The 27,322-nt window shown below is 41.1% G+C and overlaps 1 protein-coding gene and 1 non-coding gene across 5 annotated transcripts in view; both read left to right on the top strand.

The window, feature by feature from the left end:
* Positions 1-844: 844 nt before the first annotated feature.
* Positions 845-27,322, top strand: part of LOC148164754 (uncharacterized) — a 45,512-nt gene continuing 19,034 nt past the window's right edge. The window contains exons 1-4 of one of the 4 annotated variants that reach the window (XR_015767898.1): positions 845-906; positions 6,746-7,320; positions 8,151-8,279; positions 25,404-26,690. Coding sequence is in view for 1 of the 4 variants with exons in the window: in XM_088021840.1 (XP_087877966.1) it covers positions 6,782-6,840; positions 8,151-8,279; positions 25,404-25,473 (258 nt within the window). In the remaining 3 variants the exon portion in view is untranslated. Of the gene's footprint in view, positions 907-6,745; positions 7,321-8,150; positions 8,294-25,403; positions 26,691-27,322 lie in introns of those variants that run through there. The other 3 variants (XR_015767899.1, XM_088021840.1, XR_015767900.1) reach the window with 3 other exon arrangements.
* LOC114213203 (U6 spliceosomal RNA) lies at positions 10,899-11,006 on the top strand. Its single transcript, XR_003610168.1, has one exon. It is a non-coding gene; the product is annotated as a U6 spliceosomal RNA (small nuclear RNA).

Here is a 27,322-nt window from a genome sequence, read left to right as displayed (position 1 = left end):
TGGACTCTGAGAGGTTACAACAGCCAGTTCTCTAAAGGCACTCTGCTATGGAAGGTTCTAAAAAATAAGTAGAAAGTGAATTGTTTTCCACCCCAAGTCCCAGCAGCAGTTTATCAGCTCTCTGTTGGAGTGGGGTGTAGCATGCTTGCGCTTAGTCTCTGAAGACTTGTCAGAGGACAGCAATTAAGTGCTTCAACAGAAGTGTTAGTCACAGTGGGTGGGACACTCCCTGTCCTGCTCCTGAAGCAGAGCCAGAGAATCTCACGATAGCTGAGGAGAAGGAGGGCCCCCCAACACAACCTCTCCCTTTTCCCAGCAACAGCTACTTGATAAGTAACACCATGTGTATGTACAAGCTCAGAAAGGAGGTGAGAAATAGGGTGAGAATATTTTGATGTAAGTATGTCTACAAAGGATCTCTTATAGGAAGAGCATCTCTGGCCTGTGGCAGAGGTGAAACAAACAAACAACAAAAACAGCAACAACAAAAGGAAAAATTCTCCCCTCCCTGCAGGGAAACAAATCTTTATGTGGAGTGGCACCTGACCTCCCATCAATAGTAACTCATTCCTTTGTGTATTACAGGCAACCTGGCTTTTAAGAGGCCTCTATCAAAATGCAGATACTTTCTATGAGGGCAGCCAGGGATTCTTACTGGAGTCAGAATTCTTGAGAGGACTTTTACATGCAGAATCCTGGCAAACATACATACTCCATCCCCCCAACCCCTACTATGACCATGACCTTTAGCCAGTAGGTGGTTGTCCAATTCTCTGGTGTCTTAGTCATCTCAGTCTGCTATTATGAAATACCATAGGCTGGGTGACTTAACCAACAGACATTTATTTCTCACAGTTCTGAAGGGTGAAAGTCCAAGATCCAGGTGCCAACAGACTCAGTTTCTTGGTAAGAACCCTTCCTAACTTGTAGATGACCACTTTCTCACTGCCACTTCATATGGCCTTTTTTGGGGGGTGTGTGTTCACAGGGAGAGAGTAAGATCTCTCTGTGTTCCTCTTCTTAGAAAGATACTTATCCCGACGTCATAAGGGTCCCACCCTCATGACCTCATTGAAACCTAATTAACTCCCAAAGGCCCTAGCTCCAAATACCATCACACTGGGGATCAGGGCTGCAATATATATGAATTTGTGGGGGGACACAAACATTCAGCCCTTAACATCTGGCTTCTGACAGAACCTTGCAGGAGTTAACTTTAGTTCCTGCTTTTGAGGTTAGAAAATGATTTCACTGAGGATGATGATTTGGTTGCCTCAGTCAAAACCAACAGTTAAGAATGAAAGCAATGGAAAATTGGAAATAGTTGTTTTAATATTTTGACACTTCAAGGGGGTATGTATACAAGAGTCAACGCTGTTGCTTTTCTCCATTGAATCCCTGGCCCCCTCCTATATCCTGTCTCTCTCTCTTTTCTCCCTACTTCCTCTGCTAATACATTCCCTTTCTTCTCCTCTTCAAGAGGCCAACATTTAAGAATGTGATCTGTGTTTTAGTTATGCTTAATGGTTTTGTCTTCTCTTTACATAACATAGGTTTAATATTTTACTTGAGGGTGTAGTTATTTCAGTATGTTGGCCATTTTTACTTGATGGGTTAGTGGCTGTAACAGGAGAAAAGGTCCTGACCCCTGCCTCATGACCGTAAGAGTGAAAGAATCGTGTATCAGGTACTAAGGGCCACAGGACCTTTTGACAAGTAATGATGAGTGTAAGAAGGCAGTAAGAGGTGAGCTGGGGGTTCAAAAAAACAAGACAAAGGACAAGATTCCTCTACCTCCTGCTTTTACAAAGAATAAGCTTCTATTATGCTAAAATCACCCCTGGTCAATAACCTACTATGGGGAAACAGCAACCAAAGAAGTCACAGATGTCTATTCTGAGATTTCCCTGGTGGGGTAAGATGTAAAATGGAGCCTAGTCATTCTATGGGTTTGGGACAACACAGTGTGCCTCTCCTATCCGCTGGCCTCCTTTTCCCCACCTAAACACATGTTGGTAAAATCAAATTGAACTTAACACCAACGACCCCACAAAGGGTTAAGAAGCTACTCTGGTGCCACATAGGCAGAGTATGTAGACAGAAGGGGGAAGGCCATCCCAGATTCTCTAGGTATTGAGGGGTGCTTTGGATGATCCAGTTACTTGTATTTTCAAGCCTTGGCTGGCCAAGGCCACTTATCCCCGATGTGGGGATGCCAATAGGTGGCCTCTTGCCTCCAAGCTCCACTCTGCAGCTCAGGACCTCATTCTGTGGAGAAGGTGCAAACAAAACAAAAAAAGGACCCGCACGGGAAAAACCACCAGAAACAAAGCCAGCTGCCTGGGCCGTTCACCTCCTCAGACCAGTAAGGCTTTGTCGGCTGGTCTGAGACCACTTCTGGAGATGAGCATGTGACAGAGTCACGATCTCCAGTCACTCTGTCAGCTATCTTGCAGTTCCTCCTTTTTTTCCTTTTCCCGATCTTATAAACAATGACTGTAAAAAGTCTCACTGTCTATAGATGCTGAGCCAAGATTAGCTTTGGTTAGGAGGAACCTCTTCATTCTCCAAAACGGTGGTCAACATGTTTTTTCAGGAGTGGAAATTTACTTGTTCTGAAAGAGATTTTTTTCATATGTTATTCACCATTCCTGTTTTTGTTCTCTGTAGTTGTAGTTCATAGCAAAATTGATGTTACCCAAGAAATAGACAAGGAACTTCTTGATAAAGGGAGGAAGTAACCAAGTAGTTGAAAACAAAAAGCAGCTTACTTCTGCAGTTTCTGCTGTCATTTGTATGACCTCCCCCGGTCAGGAAAAAAAAAAAAAAAAAAGATAAGAAGAACAAAATCAACACATTGTATAACTGTGTTTTCCCATTGCCCTAAGAACTTGTGTGTTCCCTGTCCTATCCCTGCCACATACAGAATTCTTAATAGGAAATTAAAGCAAATGGAGAACTCTACCGTGTCAAGCAGGTAGCTATATGTTTCTACTGTCACTTCCCAAAGACAGCAAGGGCCAGCTCTCTTTGGTTTAAATGGCAGGTACCAACCTTCCAATTTTCTCTTCTATAAATTAATGTCTAAAGGTGGCATTTCAAAACAAGAGGAAAAAGTGGATTGCTCAACACATAATACGGAGGCAACTGTACGCCACATAGAAAAAATCATAAAAGTAGAACAAAATCCATATGAAGAAGCAATTTAAATGTAAAAATGAAAACATAAAGGTACTAGAGAAATTTGGGCTACATTTTTAATAGGTTTTGAATGATTTTTGGAGCGAGGAAGGATTACATAAAACCAAGAAACCATAAAAGATTCAACTATATAAAACTGGTAGATTTGACTATATGAAATTTTTTTTAAAAACAAAACAAAAAAGACCCGCATGGGAAAAACCACCAGAAACAAAGCCAGAAGACAAATGACAAAATGAGAAAACAGTGTCTGAGGATAATTTCCTTCAACTAACAAGAACTGCTAAAATTTAATATTAAAAGTACCCCAAACCTGGGGCGCCTGGGTGGCTCAGTCGTTAAGCGTCTGCCTTCGGCTCAGGTCATGATCCCAGCGTCCTGGGATCGAGCCCCGCATTGAGCCCCACATCGAGCCCCACATCGAGCCCCACATCAGGCTCCCTGCTCCGCGGGAAGCCTGCTTCTCCCTCTCCCACTCCTCCTGCTTGTGTTCCCTCTCTCGCTGTGTCTCTCTCTCTGTCAAATAAATAAAATCTTAAAAAAAAAAAGTACCCCAAACCCAATAAAATAAATGGAAAAAGATCCAAGGAGATAGTTTACAAAAAAAAAAAAAAAAGATACAGAAAGGGCCCCTGAACCTATAAAAAGATGAGCAACATACTCACAATAAAAGGAAAGGAAATTTATATCACACTGATATACCATTTTTTTTTCCCTATCAGATCGACAAAGAACCAAAAGTTTGATAACATGCTTTGTGGACAGGGCTGTGAGGAAACAAGCATATTGCTAATGAAAATGTAAACTGGGGCATTATCAACAGAAGGCAATTTAACAACGCCCTTCAACTTCCAAATATATATAGACTTTGACCAGCATTTCTGCTTGTAGGACTTGGTCCTACAGATATATCCATATATATACGCAAAAAAGAACTGTTCAAAGTCCTTCACCATAGCTGCTTGTATGTGAATGGATTACCATGCAGCTATAAGAGAAAATGAGGTTCTGTATGTACTGGTATGGAACCGTCCCAGAAACGTTCTGTTAGATGAAGAAAAGCCAGGCTAAAGCAGTGCGTGTGTGTGTTTAAAAGTATTCCGAGAATTCATTTATTTAAGAATTTTCAGAAAGGGGTGCCTGGGTGGCTCAGATGGTTAAGCATCTGCCTTCGGCTCAGGTCATGATCCCGGGATCCTGGGATCGAGTCCCGCATCGGGCTCCCTGCTCCTTGGGAGCCTGCTTCTCCCTCTGCTTCTCTCTCTCTCTCTCTCCCTCTGTCTCTCATGAATAAATAAATAAAATCTTTAAAAAAAAAAAGAATTTTCAGAAAGTATACCGAAAGATCCATTATCCTGGGTTTTCTCCAAGGAAGGAAATTGGATGACTGGAGAACAGAAACCGGAGGAACACTTTTTACTGGATTTTTTTTTTTGTACCTTCTGAATGTAAATGTGTTACCTTCTCAAAAATAAAACGTGATGATGAATAAAGAGGCGATAACTATGAGCTTGAATAAACTTCAAAAAGGATGAGTATGATGGTGAATTTTATGTTCTGTGAATTTCACCTCAATTAAAAAAAAAAAAAAAAGAGCAGGATTCCCAACAGGAAGATAAAAACCAACCCTGTTCCTCCTCCAGTGTGTCTGTCTTGGGGCCCTTCATGTGCTGGTAAAGGTTTAAAGATGGATTTCTAGAGGAAAACACTGATTTGTAGCATTGGCTATTTTCTGTGAAATAAATATTCCCATCATTTAATACAGAATTGGGACAGCACACAGACACTTTGCTCTCATGAGCCAGTACAATCCTGCTCTAGTTTACCACTGGCCTCTATACAGTTACTGAAACCAGACCCTTGGAAACATCCTTGGTTCCTAAACCCGTGGTGTCCCCTCTCCTAACCACCCATTGTGTCCTTACTAACCAGTCTACTCTTCCTCCACCGAGTAGAAGTCTCATAGTTTGGGAATGGATCCTTTCCCTAGGGGCTGGTTCCTAACTGGTCTAACCCAACATGCAAGTTGCTACAACCCACTGGTGTGTAGAGATATTTATCCCTTGAGACAGCCAGGCAGACCCTGGGAGGTCTGGAGCCCCAAGGTGCTTGTTTTGAGCCATTCTAGTCTGTCAGCCATACGGGCATCATTACTTGTGAAAGAGGTTGGGAGGCCCTGATCTAAGGCAATCATAACCTTCCCTTCCCCTCACTACTGACTGACTCTGGCTAAGTCTCCTAGTGCCTAGTATTCACTAGTCACAAGATTAACCCAAATATGGACCCAGGATCCAATTCAGGCCAATGAGACTTGAGAGGAGTTTTGCTGGAGGCATTTAAAAAGTTCCCCAGTCTTCAAAGAGTAATTGGAAGATACGATTTCTCTCTTTCTCATGCCGACGAGGCCTGGAACTGCTGCAGCCACACTGGGAAGCAGCCTGAGAATGGAGTCAGCAAGGATGGAGCCATACAGATGGCCAGAGCCAAAGCACTCCACCCTATTCTTGGTTTTCTTGTGTTGCAAACCAATCAATGTATTGTTCAAGACACTTGGGCTTAGATTCTTTGTTTCTTTCCATTGGATGCATACTTTAGCAACATACTTTAGTAACATATTTTAACCCTCTTTTTCAAATGGTTTTCCATTTTACTATAGCTTGTCGATCATCTGTATTTTGTATTGCTCTTGATATTTTACCCTCTTGTGCTAGTTCACTTTATGCTCTAGTTAGGCTAGAGTACTCCGTCATCCAATCAAACACAAATCTAGGTGTCGCTGTGAAGGTATTTTAATATATGTGATTAAAATCTACTTAAATTGATTTTAAGTAAAGGGGGTTATTTTTTGATAATCTGGGTGGGCCTCATCCAATCAGTTGAAAGGCCCTAAAAACAAAACTGAAGTTTCTCTGAGGGAAAAGAAATTCCAACTGTGGAATTGCAGCATCAGTCCCTGGCCAAAATTCTCCAGCCTTCCCTTCCTGCCGACCTGCCCTACAGATTTCAGACTTGCCTAGCCAGCTCCGGAACTGCATAAGCCGACTCCTTGTAATAAACCTGTCTCTCATAAATAGATAAATATAAATACATAACACACACACACACACACACACACACACACATACACACAGACACTACTGGTTCCAGTAGAAACCTGGATGATAGCAGTTCTTTTTTCCTTTATGTACTTGATACATCAATTTGAGATACTTTGCATTTATTTATATGTGTGTCAATATTCTCAGTTACACTGTAGGCTTTATGTGCATATGTGAGTAATTCCTAAAGTGTAATAGCTGGTCGAAAGTTATGCACATTTGAAAGATTCAAAATGTTGTTCAATTACCTTCTTTAGAGATTGTACCTATTCATACTCTTACTCCACTATAGGTTTTACATCTTTGTATTACTATGCGTTCTCAACATATATTAAGTGCTCAGTAAGTATGAGCAGAATTCTAGAAGAAACATGAATTAAGGTAGAAAGACATGAAGGTGTGCTAGACTGGAGGGTTATTTGACTAAACCATTTTTTTTTTTTTAGTTGCCCTTTCTTCTATAGGTGACATGAGAATTTGGAATGACTCACCCTCATGGTATTTCCCCTGCAGCAGCAGCAAGCAGAGCTCTGAATTTGAGGTCAGACCTGCGTCTGAACACTCTCCATAACATTCCACTTTGCGACCTTGGGGAGATGCCTTAGCATCCTCAGTGGTGATCCTCAGTTTCCAAATCTGTAAAAGGAAGGTGATGACCTTCCAGACTCGTGTGAAGATCAAAAGAGATACATATGTAAAGAACCTGGTCCATTGGGGTTATAAAAGGTCTGGAACATGAAGGTTATAATAAGGTCCTTTCTCCAAATCTGGGAACAAGAAGCAACAATGTCTCAGAGCCAACCTATAAACTGAGCACAGAAGGCATCTGAGCAGAGATGTGAGGTGACCTTGAAAGGACAAGACACCAACCAGGCTGACTTGAGTAAAATACCTAACGGAGGCTATACCAACCAGAAGGGGATTAGTTAGAGATAAAACCTAGAAAAAGCAGAGTCAGAGACAAAGTGGAGCTGTGCCACTGAAGCCTTCTCTCATTAGGCCCCAAAATTCCAGCTAAAAGGTAATTCCACTCATAGCAACATACCCATCTGGCTGCCCAAGCTTAGTGTCGTTCAGTCTTTCATGGCTTTTTTATGTTCTGTTTCCATGCTGAGCAAGACCTTTCTGATAGTTTGGGTTCCTCTATGGCCTGTCTATAGGAAATAGTCTCTGGTCGGATTCGCCTGGCCAGCCAGCTCTCTCAAAACCAACATCCCACTTAAACGCTTGTGTTCTTTTTCATTCTAGGGGTCAGGCAGGACAGTCTGACCCAGATGGCAGAAGAAAGAGCAATCACATTTGTGTCTAATTCACAGTTCTAATTAAGATGAGAAAAAGAAAAATAGAGCACGAGGAGAAATTGTCTGAGAGCTGGGAAATTATGAAAGCTCCCACATCTCTATGGGGATGGCATCCTTGTGAACCTTGCTTTCATTGTTAAGCTGATCTCACACCATCACTGTCAGGAAAACAGTGCAAGAATTTGTCCTGCTTGTTCCTGAAAAGGCTTAAGGCAGGCAGGCAGGCATTAACGGCTATCCTCCTTGACTAATGATAAAACCAAACTGGTAATAAGAAGATATTTGTCCAGGATCACATAATTTTTATATAGAAGTCTAGAAACCAAATCTTCATGTTCTCAGTCCAAATACAAAGCTCTTGCCAGAGAACTAAAGTAAAGATGAGAAAGGAAGGACATCTGATCTAAATAGAATGCCAAGTTGGAAACACTTGATGATGGTTGTAGAGTTCTTTTAGATTTTTAGATTTTAGAGCTCTTGAATTTAGATTTCTTATTTATAATATTGAGTGTACCAAATTGTAATAGAGGAAAACTTTTGATTCCACCAGCCATAATAGAGTAGCTGGTACTGAACCAACTATCCTGCTGAAAACAACTATTAGCAGATGCACAGAACATGAAACACAAGCATTTGAAGGCACTGAAGACCAACCAATGCAGACCATTCCTAAGAGGAGGTAAGCACACCAAGGTGAGCTCCATAGTCTCCCCGGCCCAATTCACAGGGCAGGGAATAGAGTAAGTGGCGGTTACTCTATTATTCTACTGGGCTGAGGAGACAGATTGGAGTTCAAAGCCGCCAAAGTGGCTGGAACATAGGCGGTAAAATCTCACAGAGGAGGGAATTGCAGACAAGTGAACCGGGAAGGCTAGAAGCAATCCCCCATTGAGATGTTTGCTAACTCCCAAAGGGAGTTAGTGACTATAGGAAAGCTAACGGAAAGCCACAGCTGGGTGGCTGGCTGAAGTGCTGTGCAAAGATTTTGCCGGAGAATGGTACTGAAGAGACTGAGGCTGGACTTCAGGTTTCACCAGCATGGAAAAGCAACGCCCAAACCTCTGACTGAGACTCCAGAAAGACCATATCTTGGTAATGAAGGTAAACCCAAAAGGACCAACCCTAACAAAGCCTAAAACCAATCCTCGACAGGATTAAGGTGATTCGCCCGTACCGTCTGCCTCCCTTTTAGAAAAAAGATGAAATAATCCAGAACCTCTAAAAGCTAATAACCAGTAAGCTAAAATAGGGGGAAAAAAAAATAGAATAATAAAAAAAATGCTTGATTCTTCTCCCAAAAAAAGACAAAAAAGGAGAAATAAAGGACTAAAGAAGAGAAATAGAAATATAACAAGATAGTAAATATAAATGTTTCAATAATTACATCAAATGTTAATAGATTATTACTCCAATTAAAAGACCAAAATTGCTTTTGGATTAAAAAAGCAAAATCCATGTGCTGTTTACTAGAGACTCAACTTAATTACAAAAACACAAAGTTTTTATTTATTTATTTGACAGAGAGAGACACAGTGAGAGAGGGAACACAAGCAGGGGGAATGGGAGAGGGAGAAGCAGGCTTCCCACTGAGCAGGGAGCCCGATGTGGGGCTCGATCCCAGGACCCTAGGATCATGACCCGAGCCGAAGGCAGATGCTTAACGACAGAGCCACGCAGGCACCCCAAACACAAAGTTTTAAAGAAAAAAAAAAATGAAAAAAACGTGCCATGCAAACACTAACCAAAAGAAAGCTGGTATAGCTATATGTTAATATCAGACAACAAAAGCTTTGGGGGAAGAAATATTTCTAGAGATTGAAAAGGGACATTGCATAATGATAAAATGTCAGTTTACATAAAATAAAGCAGTCCTAAATTTGTATGCATCTAATAATTTGTAATGTAGAAATAATTTGTGGGAAATGTAGCATAGTTCCAATATATATTAAGGGAAGTTGACAGAACTAAAAGAAGACATAGATAAACTAACAATCATTACAGGAGATTTTAGCACCTCTTTAAATAACCAATAGGACAAGCAGACAAAAAATCAGCAAGGATATAGAAAACTTGAGCAACACAAATAACCAAATTGACATAATTGACATATACAGAACCTTATACTTAACAACTCCCACATACATGCTGTTTGTGTGAGCATATGAACACTTATCAACATGGGCCATCTGCTAGGCCATAAAGCAAGACTCAAACAATTCCTAAGGAGTGAAATCATACAAAATGCGTTCTTTGACCACAGTGGAATCAAACTAGAAATTAGTAACAGGAAGATAACTAGACAACCTCCATGTGTTTGAAAATTAAGCAACACATTTTTAAATAGCTTCTAGGTCCAAGAAAACATTGCAGTGAAATTATAAACTATCTTAAACTGAATAATAATGAAAATGTGACATATCAAGATACTTGAGGTACAGATAAAGCAGTGCTCAAAGGGAAATTCATAGCTTTAAGTGTATATACTTGAGAAGAACAGAAATTGAAAGTCCACGTGATTTTAGCTTCCATCTTAAGAAGCTAGAAAAAGAACAGCAACATAAACTCAAGGAAATAGAAGCAAGGCAATAATAAAATAAGAGTAGATATCTTTGAAACAGAAAACAAATATGCAATAAAGTCTACAAATTCTAAAAGGGACTTGAGGTGCCTACCTTTGTTTCTGAGTAAAGATTTGTTTTGGTGCTTTTTCTCGCTCTGTTTACCTTTTATTTCCTTCTATTGTCTTATTGCACTAGCTAGAAGTTTCAGTATGTTGTTAATTAGGAGTGGTGAGAGAGGACATCTCGACTTTTTCCTGACCTTAAAAAAAGTATACAGTTTCTCACAATTAAGTAGGATGTTTGATGTAGGTTTTTGTAGATGCTTTCTTTTTTTATCATGTTGAGAAAGTTCCTCTCTACTCCTAGTTTGTGGAAAGTTTTCATAATGAAGAAGTGTTAGATTTTGCCAAATGTTTTTTCTGCATCAATCAATATAATCGTGATTTTTTTCTTTAGTCTATTGATGTAGTGGATTACACTGGTTGATTTTCAAACGTTGAACCAGCTTTGCACTTCTGGAATAAATCCAACTTGGTTGTGGTATGTAATTCTTTTTATACGTTGTTGGATTTGACTTGCTGATATTTTGTTGAGGATTTCTGCACCTATGTTCATGAGAGCTATTGGTCTGTAATTTTCTTTCTTGTAGTATTTTTATCTGGTTTTGGTATTAGGGGAATGCTGGCCTCATAGAAAAGTTAGGAAGTCAAGTTTTGTTTTTAAAAGTTTTCTTGAGAGTGCTTGCCTCAGCAGCACACATACTAAGATCGGAATAATACAGAGAAGTATAGCATGACCCCTGCACAAGGATGACTTACAAAATTTGTAAGATGGATGGTGGTGATAGTTGCATAGTATGATGAATCTATTTAATACCACTGACTTGTACACTTAAAAATGGTCAAGACAGTACATTTTATGCTATGTATATTTTGCTATAATAAAAAGTTCCCTTGAGCTTGGGTTGTACTAAGTGGTGGTCTGTGTGAGACCTAGGCCTTAATTGAAGGATCCAGAATGATCTGGTGGAAGTGGAGCAGAAAACCAGGTAAAGACTCTGGAACCAAGGATTGTAGGGGGTAGCTATGGTGGTTTGCTCCCCTGCTAAGCAAAAATCTAACTGGGAAGGTTATATACACAGTTATGAATATTAAATTAACAACGGAAGACAGTATATTGGCCAAAAAACAACTCAGGGACTAAATGATGTAGGATTTGAGAAAGGGATGTTGCTAAGTCTTTTTCTTCTCCTAAACTAATGGTACTTTCTTTAGCTCTTGCCCCACCTATGTGGCTGGGGCAGGTTGTGGGGTGAGGGTGGGTATGGGACACACGGCCACAGTTACAGGAAAAGGTTCAGCATTTTACACTCAGGGAAAAGGGATGACGGATTGAATTTCAAAAGCATATTATTCTATACAAGGTTGACAAAACATACCTTTGTAATGTGGAGACAGAGACAGCTAATCAAGTTAACATGTAGGCAAAATTATGTTGCAGGTAGAAACAGGAGCAAGGAATGGTCGAGACTTAGAAAGAACAGACACCTCAAGCCCATAAGAGTTGTGGTTAAAGCTCCATTACTAGAACTTTACCAGTTCGGCATTTGTGTCAAATATTAGTGCTACTGCTGCATTTTACTTTTACTAAATAGGATTTTTTTTTTTAAAGATAAAAGAGTGTTTTATTTTTTTTAAGATTTTATTTATTTATTTGTCAGAGAGAGAGAGAGAGTGCACAAGCAGGGGGAACTGCAGAGACAGAGGGAGAAGCAGGCTCCCTACTGAGCAGGGAGCCCCACCTGGGACTCAATCCCAGGACCCTGGGATCATGACCTGAGCCAAAGGCAGACGCTTAACCCACTGAGCCATCCAGGCGCCCCAAAAGAGTGTTTTAAAGGCTTTCCTTCCCTGACATCTCAAAACACAATTAAATACAAATTAGTTATGTTTTTATGAAATATTCTTATTTTATAGACTATCGTCTATTTTAAGACACCACCAATTATAGTTCACTGTTAAAACACTATTTTTACTAAACAAACTGTTTTTAAGCCACGTAATTTTAAAAGTCATAAATATGAAAAATGTCCATCTTAGAGTCAAAGAAATCTTGTAGCCCAATTCCCCCTTCCTGACCTGTACAAGCCAAGTGCCAGCTGGACACATCCACTTCTGTGTCAACACCCCTGAAATTCAATCCGTCACTCTTGTCAATCCCTGCACCCAAATCTGCTTCTGTTTCTGTTGTCCATTTCTGCTTCCATTATCAAAACCTTACTCAAGTCAGAGAACTTGACTCCTCCTCCCCCTCCCTCATCCTCCACCTTCAGTTAGTCTCCGGGTTCTGCTCACTCCACCTCCTAAACCTGTTTTGGCCACATCCGCTTCCCTGGATCCTGGCTGCCCCCACCCTTGTTCATCCAGCCAGCCTCCCTCTCCTGTGGGACGGTAGCAACCTCCCAACTGACCTCTGCCTTCTCCCTGCAGCTCAGCAGTCTGCCTCAAATCTTTTTGTTGCCCAAGGCCCTTAGAATAAAACACCAGATCCTTATGATCCTTAGATAAAATACCAAATCCCAGGCCCTTTGTTCTCCGGCATCACCTCACTCCACTTGTTTCTCTGCTCTAGAAACTCCGGCTGCACTGCACGGACTTCTCTTAGTTCCTCAGGCAGTCATGGAAGGCTCTGCCCTGCTGGAGGTCTCCCTCCTCCCTTTAATGTAGACCACATGTGCATGGCCTCCAGGCTTTGGATAAAATGTCCCCTCCTCACAGAGGCCTTCTCTGAGCTCCGAATGAGCCTTGGTCCCCTGCTCTATGCTCCCACCCCACAGTGTTCCTTCATCTTCGTAACACACAACCCACTGGTGATCATTTGTCCAAACCCATCTTCCCCACTAGAAAGCAAGCTGTGTTCCTGCCCTAAGCTTCATCCCTGGCACACAGTGAGCGCTCCTTAAATTCCGATAAGTGTATTAAAGAATCATGTCAGTAAAAAACAAATGTGATTAAAGAATAAACATTCACAGATATGCTGTCTGTGAGCATGGAGTCTAGAAAGTCGGCTGGGTTCATGTCCCAGCTTCCCCAGTTATTAAGCAAGGGGACAAGCTCAAACTTTTGGGATCTTAGTTCTCCCTTTAGAAGAAAGCACAACAATGCTACATATGTCTTCTAAGTTGGGGCAGTTATGAGGACTCAATAAATTAGTGTGTGTGTGTGTGTGTGTGTGTGTGTGTGTAAAGCACTTAGGACATCGTCCGGCACGTTGTCAGCACTCAAACAAGTATTTGTTATTATTATCACCTCATTTTTCTGTCTTAACAACCTTAGGAGTAATGGGAGTTGGTAAATTTGGGGCCATATACAGTAAAAGTCTCCAGAAGTTGAGGATGTGGTGGGGAGAAGTTTACCATCTTGGGATGGAACTACCCAAAGTCAATATAAAAAAGCCCCACATCAGCCCTCTGCTGAAGCAGCCCTTCCTTCAGCGACAGACGCACTGCATGGAAGCTGCTTCAGACAAAGCTTGGGATCCATCCAAATCAACGGAGGTCACAGATACGTCTTCGAGCCCAGACTCCAAGATTAAAGGAGATAATGCACATTAAGAGCACTTAGAAAATCATAAATTACAATATAAACATTTGTGGTTGTGATTACTGTTACTGTTAGTAGTAGAGTAATTCTATTACACAATCGATGGTATTGCAATCTGACTGTCTGAAACAACCCAATGTCTCGTAATCACACAAACTATTAGTAGGCAGAGATGCTGAAGAGCTGGGGAGGAATGGGGCACCTGGGTGGCTCAGTCGTTAAGCGTCTGCTTTCGGCTCAGGTCATGATCCCGGGGTCTGGGGATCGAGCCCCGCGTCGGGCTCCCTGCTTGGCGGGAAGCCTGCTTCTCCCTCTCCCCCTCCCCCTGCTTGTGTTCCTTCTCTCGCTGTGTCTCTCTCTGTCAAGTAAATAAATAAAATCTTAAAAAAAAAAAAAGAGAGAGAGAGATGGGGAGGAAAAAATGAGTAATGTTTATCTGGCCCAATCTAATCAAGAGGGATGCTCATATGAGATGAGGGTGGTGAAGTTCATGGGACAAAGTTTCTCCTGACACCGTGCAAATATTTTGGTTCTAATTGTCAGTGTTTATCACGCATGTGATTTTCCTTGGATCAGCTTCGCAGGCACCAGGAAAGGGAACAACCTGGAGGTGAATCACTATAAAGTGAACAAATGAATAGTCATTCATCAAACACTTACCGAGCCCCTACACTCTGCCTGGCACCATAGAGTAGTAAGTAGTTTCTGCCCTCAAGTTACAGTCCATAGGGGAGACAGACAAACAAGTAATCACACAAATAAAACCACAACTACATCTTGTGCTAAGTGCTGCATTAGACTAGAGGAGTAAGAGAGGCTTTTCTGATACTTTACGTGAAACCAGGAGTCAACCAGCTGATGGAATGAAGAGAAAGCTGTCAGGCAGAAAACAGCAAAGAGCTTGGTGTGTTTGAGGATGAGGAGAGCCAATACAGATTGGAAGGGGTTTAAGGGAGAGAAGGACCACAAGGAATGACCTGGGGAAGGAAACAGACCAGATCACAAAGGGCTGCAGAGGCCACTCAGAGATGATTTGGAGTTATTTTGGGTACAAAATATAAAGATAAGATGAGATATGATGACATTTGTGCTCTAAAAATATCCTTCTGGTTGCTATGGAAAGAATGGGTGAGAGGGAGAATTAAAGTAGAAACAGAGAGACCAGGTTGGAGAATTTTGCAATAATGCGGCCAAGGGATAATGGTAATATGGACAGGAATGGTGGCAGTAGACAGAAGGGGACAGGGTTGTGATATGCTTAGGAACAGGATTACTAGACTGGATGTGCGGGAGGGGCAGTTCCCAGATACCAGCCTGAGCAACTGGGTGGAAGAGGAGCCATCCATTCACTAAAATGAACAAGGATGGACAAGGAATAGATTAGATGTGGCTCTGGGTGGGAATGTAGATGTTATGGAGTGAACAAGAGTACAGTTTGAACATATTACATTTGAGAAGCATGTGAGATCTCCCAGGGGGAATGTCAAGTGGCCATCTAGATTCATGGCTATGAAGCTTAGTAGAGAGATCCAGGCTGCCACGGACATCTGTTGGTCACTGGTGTGTAAAGACAAACAGTGCTTGGGAGTAGAGAAATGACCTAGGAAGAAAAATGTAGAAAGGAAGCAAAAAGAACCACCAGTCTCTTGTGAGCTATAATCTTAGGAGTCAGATTCTTACAACCCATCAACTCTGGGTGGGTTAATAAGATTGGGTTTCTTTCTTTCTTTTTTTATTTTTTTAAAGATTGTATTTATTTATCTGACAGAGAGAGAGAGACAGCGAGAGCAGGAACATGAGCAGGGGGAGTGGGGGAGGGAGAAGCAGGCTTCCCGTGGAGCAGGGAGCCTGATGCGGGGCCCGATCCCAGGACCCCGATCCCAGGACCCCGATCCCAGGACCCCGGGATCATGACCTGAGCCCAAGGCAGACGCTTAACGACTGAGCCACCCAGGCGCTCCAGATTGGGTTTCTAAACCAGAACAACTCCATAATCATTTCCTCATCCATGGTAACTCCAGTAAGGTAACTAGCCTAAACCAGCAGAAGACCACTCCATCTGTGACCACTGTATTCTAAAACAGCAGATTTTATTATTCCCATTTTACAGAGGGGAAAATGAGACTATTAAAGTTTAAGTGTTTTGGTTAAAATTACAGAAATCAGTGAGTGACAGACAGGACTGAGGCTAAATTCAGGGCATGTAACTGCAGCCAAGAACTCTACCCACCCTTCAAGGCTAGAGCCCCATAGTCATCACAAGCTTGTGAAGAAATAGATAAGTTCATGATCCTGGTGGGAAGACCACAGAACAAAGAAAGCAAAATTAGGCAAAATTAAATACAAGCCTGTGGGAAGAAGAGATCATCATGGACTCAGGAAGGTAATAAAGGGTCTGCAGGTGTGTGGACTGTGAAGGCTGGCGAAGAACAGGACAGGTGAAAGGCGGGAGGGAAGAGTCTCAGATTTAGGGACGCAATGAACCAAGATGCAGAACACCCTGGGGAGTAGAGAAGAGCTGATGGCAAATGGGCTTCATTCCTCAGGCCACCTCCTAGATGGGTGGTGGCCCAGTGTGGGGGGGTTAACAAGACCGGTCAAGGGCAGCAGGCAAGGAAGCAGGGGCACAGTGACCTTTCCCAGACTCGAGAGTCTGTGCGGGCAACTAGGAAAAAACATATTTGGATAAGCTAACGTCAGGTCAGATGATTTCTGCCTTGGAAAGCCAGGCCGGAAACGCTGAATTTAGTTTTGTAGTCTACAAGGAGCCTGAAATCTAGAGGAAAAGTTAAGAGGCTTTTAGCTGGGAGTAAATCAGTGGCTTCCCAAACTTTCCTTAGCAGAGAATCCCTTCTAAAAATGAACTCCGGGCGCCTGGGTGGCTCAGATGGTTAAGCGTCTGCCTTCGGCTCAGGTCATGATCCCAGGGTCCTGGGATCGAGTCCCGCATCGGGCTCCTTGCTCAGCAGGTTGTCTGCTTCTCCCTCTCCCTCTGCCTCTCCCCCTGCTTGTTCTCTCTCTGTCTCTCCTGCAAATGAATAAATAAAAGTCTTAAAAAAAAAAAGACTATAAAAAATAAAAAAATAAAAATGAACTCCTATTTGAAATCCCAGTGTATGAAGCAGAAAAAAATAGTGGCCTCTTTATTAGGACAATTTATTTTATAGCTTTAAACATATAACATACGCTTTTAATAAAGGCAGCCAAAAGATAAAGGAGGCTGATTAAATGAACAGAGAAGTTTTAACTCTAAGATGATGCAGTAGAGTTGCATCTTGTATTAGCTTTAGCATCCAAATACCCAATTCATTTATGAATTTTACTGAGGTCTTATAATAGCAAGAAAATCCTCATACACATCAATAAGTCCTTGTATTTGGTCATTTTTGTTTGTTTTTGTATATAAATATACATACATATATATATATATTTGTCTGCAATGACAGGGTACTCTTCCGTTGGACTGATCCAGAAGGTAGTGTTGTAGGAATTTTTCTTTTTCCTTAACAAAAGTACGAATAGCATAAAGCTTCCAGAGCTAAAAAAAGCACGTAGCCATCTAGAGGGTAGGATGATCACTGTTTGCCCTGGTGTAGGCTATCTGCTACGGCATGGTCACTGTGGTGTGAAGAGAGCAAGTAACGTGGAAGAAGCTCTTGAGTCTGGCCAGGCACCTCATCAGGCATGGTGTGCCTGCGCCATGGTAGTGGATTCATTTGTAATTTTATATGAGCAGTGCGCAGTGCAGAAGTAAAGAAAGAGCCGTGTACAGTTTCAGCTTTCCCAATATCAACGACCTTAGGTTTTGCATTTGTGTTTGAATCAGCTGGCATCCCCATTCTTATTTCACTTGGATTGCCCCCAAGAAGAGAAGCCAAGGGAGGGGAGGAGGGTAGCAGGAGGACAGGAAGGGGGTACCAGGTATGAGATATTTATGAGTCTCTGTAACTTGTTTAGTAACAGGCTTTTACAGATCAAGGGAGCAAATTCCATTTCATAATACAAACATATTCCATATCATATGCCTGATAGTTGAAGGAAATTTGCATGTGACAGGAAAGGTTAAAAGTGCTAATAATTCCCTTCCTTAGATTAGGGAAGGATCTTGTGGATCATTTATATTCTAGAAATTTCAAGACCATAAGAAGCAAAGAGACTGTTGGCCAATAAGGGGTCATTTACATGTAAACATATTTAGGGTCTGTCTTTTGATATTATCAGAGGTTTACTTGTTTGTTTTTTTATGTCTTGGACAGAAAGGAAATCTTTAGGGGTAGAAAAAACTATTTATGCTTATTGGGATATCAAATTGATATTCCATTTTTTAAAGTTACAGGATTAAAAATCTAGTTTTCCTCGAGTTCAAATTATTAATCTTATTATGCAAATGAAGAATAATTCTCTCACTTTTCTTTGATTAATATTTGGTTAGCTCATGGTAAAGAAACTAAATTAAACAATCAATATCATTTACAAACTTGGATGATTACATCCCCTTAAACATTTTAAACTGCGTTTATAAATTTAAGTCAATTTTTATTTTAAACGTTTTAAATGCCTGCAGAGCACATTTATAACCTAATGAGTAAAACCTTCCCCAAGTACTTAAATAACTCTTATAAATCTAATGCATTATATGTATACATATGGCTAATTAAATTCTCTTAAACATTCCAATTACTTGGGAAGAAAATTAGCGTTCATACTGATAGGCATGGGTTCTTGGGAAGGAGATGTGATAGAGGCAAGCCAACGGAAGGCCTTAAAGAGGTGCCACAAGACATTGGACTAAGAGGTCTGGAACACACGTTCTCTGAAATCCAGGCCACAGGAGTCCCCACCCCAGCCTACTCCATCTCACCTGCTATAAATATTTTGAAAAGGCTCCCTGATGCCTGGTGTTGCCCAAGTGTCCCCAAACTTCCCATGTCTTCACCATACCCCTATCTTACATCCCCCACCTGCTTGTGAATAGTTGGCTGGAGTGCAGGGAAAAGCTGCTTCAAGAGATGTGGAGGGATGCCTGGGTGGCTCAGTTGGTTAAGCGTCTCCCCCTGGCTCAGGTCATGATCCCTGGCTCCTGGGATTGAGACCCACATTGGGCTCCTTGCTCAGTGGGGAGCCTGCTTCTCCCTCTTCCTCTGCTTGTGCTCTCCCCGCTCACTCTCTCTCATTCTCTCTCTCAAATTAAAAAAAAAAAAAAAAAGAGGGAGAGAGAGAGCTGTGGATTTGGTAGCAATCATCTCGTCTTCCTCATAAGCAACTCCCATGGAACAAATGTTTACGGAGTAGAGCACTAAGGTTGGCGAGGGCCTCCATAGTCAGGGGACATAAAGGAAGGGATGCCTGAAAAAGAAATTATGGAATTCTATGTCTAACTATGTCTTAGACAAAATAATAAAGTCATAAAATTTACCTTTTGTACTTAGCACATATGAGAAGGTTTCTACTTCCCTTTGCCCTCAAATATATGTTTACTTATTTATTATCAAATACCTTATAATAGGAATCTGGTGTCGAAAACCTACATTTGAATTCTGACAGAATGTGGTGAGGGTTTAATAGTCTAATATATACAGGCTCATTGTGGGGTTCTGGTAAGATGTTTTCAAAGGGGTTTCTCTTCCTGAATGACACAAAAAATTCAATGAATCTTTTTTTCTTATTTTAAAACCAGAGCTGCTGTATGCCCAGGACTGTGTGATGTACTGGGGAGGTAGTGGGAGAAATTGAGGTGATGTCCCTTTCCTCCAAGCTGTACAGTGTAGTTGAGGAGATGAAACTAAACCACATATAAGAATAACAACAACATAAAACCACATACAGGGGCACCTGAGTGGCTCAGTCATTAAGCATCTGTCTTTGGCTCAGGTCATGATCCCGGGGTCCTGGCATGGAGCCCCACATCGGGCTCCCTGCTCCGCGGGAAGCCTGCTTCTCCCTCTCCCACTCCCCCTGCTTGTGTTCCCTCTCTCACTGTGTCTCTGTCAAATGGATAAATAAAATCTTAAAAAAAAAAAAAAGACCACATACAATCTGTAGATGGTGTGGGAAATGGAGAAGGAACGTTTCTGAAAATGGTTGCAGAAGGAGGTTGGACTTCACAGAGATGCGAAGACATTAGCTGACTCTTACAGAATGGGTAGAACTCATGCCCCAACCCAGACACAGATTCCTCTGGGTACCTTGAAGGAAAGGCCCATTAGGGAACTATTGAAAATTATGGGTAAGCTGACCACATTTTCCATAAAAATATCAGAACACATGGTCTGACACATGGTCTAACAACAGGAAAGAATATTTTAAATTGGGGCCGTTCCAGAAAATCTACAACATATGGTTACTCAATTTATGGGCCAAGAAAATCCTAACTACAATAAAGGACTGAACTGACCAGCCCTAGATAGACAAGACATAGCCACTACCATCTGAGAAGCTCTGAACTATTACCTCACTGTCATCAGAGTTTATGTTCTTCATGAAGGTTTCTGTTCACCTTTTCAGAGTAAAGATCAGTGCCTCAACAATAAAAGACAAGATAGGGCGCCTGGGTGGCTCAGTCAGTTAAACATCAGTTTTCGGCTCAGATCATGATCACAGGGTCCTGGGATCGAGCCCCACATTGGGCTCCCTGCTGGGCAGGAAGCTTGCTTCTCCCTCTCCCACTACCCCAGCTTATGTTCCCTCTCTCTTGCTATCTCTGTCTCTTTCTCTCAAATAAATAAATAAAATATAAAAAAACAATAAAAGACAAGCTAAAGAATTTATATTCAGATTTCTTAAATTATGTTCTTTAATATTCTCTAAACTCACTTAGATAATTTTTATGCTAGGCAGGGTGAATATTGAATAATGAATATAAAAATGTTTCTTCTACCTGGGACAATAAAATAAAATCCAATGAAAAGTTTCCTTCCCTATAAGAAAGAGAGGGCATCCATACCCTTTGAAGTCCCCAGGCTTGTAACCAGTGCCCTCATGCATACTGAGAAATATATTTTAAACTACCAAGATTGTTGTCTGTTTTTCTCATCTGATGTTTCACTGTTTTTCTCATCAATAGTTTGCTGTCTGAAATAAAATACATGCCAGAAGATTCCTTATCCAGTGTTGCAATTAAAAGTCTTAGCAATTATTGGAAAAGAAACCGTTTTAAAGACTTGAACTCAAGTCTTGGCAGGTTAAAACATCTTCCATTTCACCTTTTAGCCCATCCCAGAGCTCAGAGATCACTTGCCAACTCATTCTCAATATTATCAAGGAAATGCACATTTTTCTCCTTTTATGGTTAGTGAATACATTGGCCAAGATGATGCGGTAATCACTGCTGAAAGAGAACAACAAAGCCACACATTTGAACATTTCCCTTGCTTCTAAAACAAAATCTTTTTCTTTTTAAGATTTTATTTATTTATTTGACAGACAGACACAGCTAGAGAGGGAACACAAGCAGGGGGAGTGAGAGAGGGAGAAGCAGACTCTGCCGAGCAGGGAGCCCGATGCGGGGCTCGATCCCAGGACCCTGGGATCATGACCTGAGCTGAAGGCAGACACTCAATGACTGAGCCACCCAGGGCCCCCTAAAACAAAATCTTAAATGCACCTTAAAATATATTTATTTCTGATAAAAGCAAAACGACATGTTTTTAATGAGATTTCCTGGGCATTAGACTTGTTCTTTTTTTTTTTTTTAACCTTCCATTATTACATTAGGCCTCAAAAAACTTGGGCACGTTTAAAGACCAAGCCCAACTTTCATTAGCAGAGTTGTTAAAAAGGGGGAAACACCTAAAGATACAAAACAGAAAGGGAATGTTTTGCAGCCATTAAAATAAAAAAAAATTTTTCAGCCCTAACAAGGAATGCAATCTGACACACGCTACAACATGGATGAACCTTGAAGACATGCCAAGTGAAATAAACCAGACACAAAGAGACAAATACTGTATGATTCCACTTACATAACGAGAAACCCAGTGTAGTCAAATTCATAGAGATGGGAAGTAGAATGGTGGTTGGCAGGGGCTGGAGAATGAGTGGAATAAGGAGTTATTTTTTGATGGATATAGAGTTTCTGTTCTGGAAGGTAAGGAGAGTACTGGAGATGGATGGTGGTGAGGGCTACATGACATTGTGGACGGATTTAATGCCACTGACATGTACACTTAAAAATGGTTGAGATGGTGGGGCGCCTGGGTGGCTGTCAGTTAAACAGCCAACTTTTGGTTTCGGCTTAGGTAATGATCTCAGGGTCATGATCTCAGGGTTGTGAGATCGAGCCCACAGGGGGCTCCATGCTCAGCGGGGAGTCTGCTTGAAAATTCTCTCCCTCTGCCCTCCCCCCCTCCACGGCTCACTTGCTCTCTCTCTCAAATAAATAAATAAATCCTTTAAGAAATGGTTCAGATGGTAAATTTTATGTTGTATATATCTTACCAAAATATTTATACTTATATTTTAAATCAAAAATTTAGTTATGAATAAAGTTCTAGATATTCATATCACCAGTTATCTATCTGGATAAAAATTCTCTTTCACAAACCTAGGTCCAATGCTGGCAGATAAATTAGCCATAGCCTTTGGAGAATTGAGTCAAATCCTAAGTATTCAATAGGAGCAGGTTGGTCGGGGGGTGCCTAGCTGGCTCAGTCAGTAGATCATACTCTTGATCTCAGGGTCATGAGTTCAAGCCCCATACTAGGGGTAGAGTTTACCTAAATAAATAAATAAATAAATAAATAAATAAATAAATAAATAACAAAATAAAAGCAGGTTGGTGACAGTGGTGTAACAGTTATTTTCCTTGTCTCTTTGTATAAGTAAATGTCAATATATTTTAATATCATTTTACTATAATAATAATAATTATAGCTAAATTTCCTAAGTACTGGCCTAAGGATTAAACTCCTGACAACCCACATATTTTATATATGAATAAACTAGTCTCAGAGAGCTCATTTGCCCTCTGTCACCAGCTAGTAAGCTGTAAATCTGGGACACTAATCACACCCCTCTGGCTTCAGGGTCCATACTTTTTTTTTTTTTAAGATTTTATTTATTTATTTGAGGGAGAGAATGAAATGAGAGAGCACATGAGAGGGAAGAGGGTCAGAGGGAGAAGCAGACTCCCTGCCGAGCAAGGAGCCTGATGTGGGACTCGATCCCAGGACTCCAGGATCATGACCTGAGCCAAAGGCAGTCGCTTAACCAACTGAGCCACCCAGGTGCCCATCAGGGTCCATACTTTGAAGTATCAGTCTAAAGGTAGGTTTTTCGGGGCAACTGGGTGGCTCAGTTGTTAAGCATCTGCCTTCGGCTCACGTCATGATCCTGGAGTACCGGGATCGAGTCCTGCATCGGGCTCCCTGCTCGGCAGGAAGCCTGCTTCTCCCTCTCCCACTCCCCCTGCTTGTGTTCCTGCTCTCTCTGTCTCCCTCTCTCTCTGTCAAATAAACAAATAAAATCTTAAAAAACAAATAAAGCTAGGTTTTTGGAAAATGGATGAACCTAGTGTAAGACCTACTATTTTCATGGGTAAGTCTCCTTGTTCAGTCTTTCATTTCTTCGGCACTTACTGTGTTTCAGGTAAAATGCCAAGTGCTGAAGATTAATATAACTAACAGGACGTGGTCGTCCAATAAAGAGAAAGGGAAGTAAAAGGTAGACAAAGAAAGTGTGATAAAGAATACTGTGGGGACCACAAAGAGAAAGGGCTCAGTTTTACCTGGCATGGACCACTTTGCCTTTTTTCCCCCTTTGCATACTCTTAAGAAACATTTCACCTTTTTTTTTTTTTTTAAAAGTAGACTTCATGCCCAATGTGGGGCTTGAACTCACGACTCTGAGATCAAGAGTCATATGCTCTACCAACTGAGCCAGACAGGTGCCCCAAAACATTTCAACTCTTTAATTTCACTGGGATGATACGTAAATAGATTGTGCAACATAGGAAAGTAAAACAAGTATCAGAAGATACTTGAGGATGCAAGATACTAGAGGACAGAAAACACTCTAGATGGTGTCCTTTCACCGTAAGAACATCAGCTAGAAAGTCCAGGTTACAACATAGAGAAGAATAACTGGGATTGGGGGAAAAGGTAATAAGAAGACAAAGCATGCAATAAGCAATATTTGCATACAAAAATAGTAGGATAAACTACAAAAGAATCCAAAGACACATGTTTCATTGTCAAGGATCCTACAATCTAGCAGAGAGATGAAAGGCACAAATAAGAAACATTTTTAAAGAAATAATTCATAGGGGCAAAATAACATAACATGAAAGTTATGTAAGTATTAATCAGGGACCAGGCAAAAGAATAAAAACAGTCAGCTCCCAGAGGTGTGGGGTCCAATTTAGAAATTAAAGAGGGCTGATGTTGGTGAAGAGGAACAAAGGCATTGCAAACTGGGAAGAGCAACAACATAGCGTGGAAATTGGAAGAGACCCATAAGCCTTGCCCATGAACTTCAGAGGAAGCAAACAGTGAGAGTGACTGTCTGTAGGTGATTATTCACAGATGACCTGGAGGAATTCAAAGAACACAACGTACCTACAAGTTCATGGAAGAACATCAAAGAAGATACTTCTAAAGTTGTACGAATTTTAATTTTGCAAGTTATAGAAAGAGGAATCAGGGCAGTGGTGTGGATCCAGCTAGCCAAAGGCTACACTTCAAATTGTTAGGAGCGGGCGCCTGGGTGGCTCAGATGGTTAAGCGTCTGCCTTCAGCTCAGGTCATGATCCCAGGGTCCTGGGATCGAGTCCCACATCGGGCTCCCTGCTCCTTGGGAGCCTGCGTCTCCCTCTGCTTCTCTCTCTCTCTCTGTCTCTCATGAATAAATAAATAAAATTAAAAAAAAAAAGAGTCTCTTTAAAAAACAAAAACAAACAAACAAAAAAAACAAATTGTTAGGAGCTCCACCAAAAACTAATGATGTAATATATGGTGATTAACATAACAATAAAAAATTAAAAAAAATTGTTAGGAGCTCAAGTATTTACCTTATTAAAATGTAATTAACAAAGAGCTCAAATTTGTCATAGAGCACTCAACGTGTGGGAAAGGGGTGAGAGAGCAAGATCCCATCAAACAGAAAGTCTGCTCTGCAAAGTCTAATAATAGCAACTCTCACCGTATATATTGTATGTGTCACTGTGCACCAGACATGATTCTAAGGGCTCACTGAGGCCTCACTCATTTCCTCTGCATGATCCTGCAGGTGGTGGAAAGTGGTGCTGCTACCCTCAGAGCACAGGCCCTTAACCACAAGGCTATACCAATTTTGTACTGCTTTTCACATAATTATGTAAAACTCTGTTCCTGGAACAGAGGGGCAATGAGTTGTATAAATGCAATGTAACAAACATTATCCAACCGTGGTCTATCTGGCCTCAAGAATCTGTTTTAGTTTTATGAATTTAAAATGAATTTAATGAATTTCCTTATAGCCTGCCACATGCCGTGAAGGATTTGCGAGCAAAACAAATACAGGTTTAGGAAGGAGATCGTGAATTAGGTGGGCTCTACGTATGGTACCATAAAAATTGTTCTGAATTTTGAAAATTGTCAAAAATGAGTCACAGAGAAGTAATTAGACTGGACAGAATTCATTCCCCAGACCTCTGTTTGTTTACAGCTCTGGAGACTTAGAACCAGCCGAGCCCTTTTCGGGAATCATCACATATGCTCATCTGGGAACTCAGCAGGTATCAATTCACAACCCAATCTGTTCCCTGAAAGATAATGAATGACTTTGTAATATCAGGCATCAAAGAATAAATATTCATTTTCTGACACTCTGAAGAGAAGATAAATTTAAAATGTCAGTTGCATTTCATCCTAACTGGATGAAAATTTGTTTTATTCCTGTCAACCTTTTAAATAAAGAAGCCACAAAACATACAAAGGCACTGAAAAAGAAACTGAATGCAGCAAGCATTGTAGTTCGGTGAACACAGCGCCATTCCCTTGAAATGACCAGTAGTGCTTAGAGCGCAATGTCTAGTCTTTGATTTCGGCCTATCCAGTCCTTCTTCTTGATGCCAGTGTTGTTTAATTGCTGTTATGGGCTGAGTTTTGCCTCCTCCAAATTCACATGCTGAAGTTCTAATCACCAGTACCTGTGATCCCTCAGAAAGTGACTGTATTTGGAGATAGGGTCTCTCAAGAGGTAATCAAATTGAAAAGAGGTCATCAGGGTGGACATTCATCCAATATAACTAGTGTCCTTATAAGAAGAGGGAATTTGGACATAGACGCAGTTCTAATGATATGAAGACCCAAGGAGAAGAGGGCCATTTACAAGCCGAGGAGAAAGACCCGGGAAAAAGCCAACCGCGCCAACATCTTCATCTCAGACTTCTGGCCTTCAGAATTGTGGGAAAATCAGTTTCCATTTTTCTAAGCCACCCATCTGTGGTACTGTGTTATGGTGGTCCTAGCAAACTAATGCACTGTACTTTCCCCGAGACCATAAGCTTGATGAGGGCTGGCCTGGGTCGACTCTACCCTCTCATTTCCAGGGCTTGGTGTGCAGTAGGTGCTTAATAAACATTATTGAATGAATAGCTGACTGCAGCTGGATGTCTTGGTCCATTTTACAGGAGTGCAGGGATATAACCGTTACCAAAAATTATCAAAAGGAACTTTCTCCTTTTATTGAAAAATAACTTTATATTCATATTTTTGGAATGATGCGATCCATTCTGGAAACTAGAGAACAGTATAAAGAAGGAGGAAAAATCACTTAAAACCCTGCCAATTAGAGAGGACCACTTCAACTTTTGACACTTGCTGGTCTTTTTTCTCTATACATACACATATTTTAACATAGTAGAATAATACTGTATCACCTACCATATGTCACATTTTCCCTACATTGTTAAAACTTCTTAATAAACATATAAAATGCTTATAAAATGTATCATATCATGTGTATTTTTCATAACTGAAGTCCTCATGATTAGACATTCAAGTGTTTCTAATTTTTGCTATCACTATTAGCACTGAAATGAGTATCTTTTGTGTGAAGAAGCTTTACTCCACTTTTCTGAATTTTTTTTTTTTTAAGAGTCAAGACACTCAACAGACTGAGCCACGCAGGTGCCCCCCAAATGATTTTTAAAGATGTTTTCTTGAGGGCCGCCTGCCTGGCTTGGTCAGCAGAGCATGTGACTCTTTTTTTTTTTTAAGAGTTTATTTATTTTTTGACAGAGAGACACAGTGAGAGAGGGAACACAAGCAGAGGGAGTGGGAGAGGGAGAAGCAGGCTTCCCGCAGAGCGGGACCCTGGGACCCAGGACCCTGGGATCATGATCTGAGCCAAAGGCAGACGCTTAATGACTGAGCCACCCGGGTGCCCCCTGAATTCTTTAAAGGATGACATCCTAGCACTATATTACTGATTCACAAAGGTATGGCCATTTGAATCAATTGTTAGGGCCTTTGATACACATTCTTCTATTGCTTTGCGGAAAAGATGAGCCGACTGATACTCCTATCAGCAGTACATGAGATTTCCCATCATGCTTTACCTTCAGTATGATTTTTACAAAT

The sequence above is a fragment of the Eumetopias jubatus genome, unplaced genomic scaffold (genome assembly GCF_037043125.1).
Source record: "Eumetopias jubatus isolate StellerSeaLion01/CBP00866 unplaced genomic scaffold, mEumJub1_p1.0 scaffold_3, whole genome shotgun sequence".
NCBI lineage: Eukaryota > Metazoa > Chordata > Mammalia > Carnivora > Otariidae > Eumetopias > Eumetopias jubatus.
Note: the sequence above shows the minus strand (reverse complement) of the source record. Positions and strands in the feature narration are given on the sequence as shown.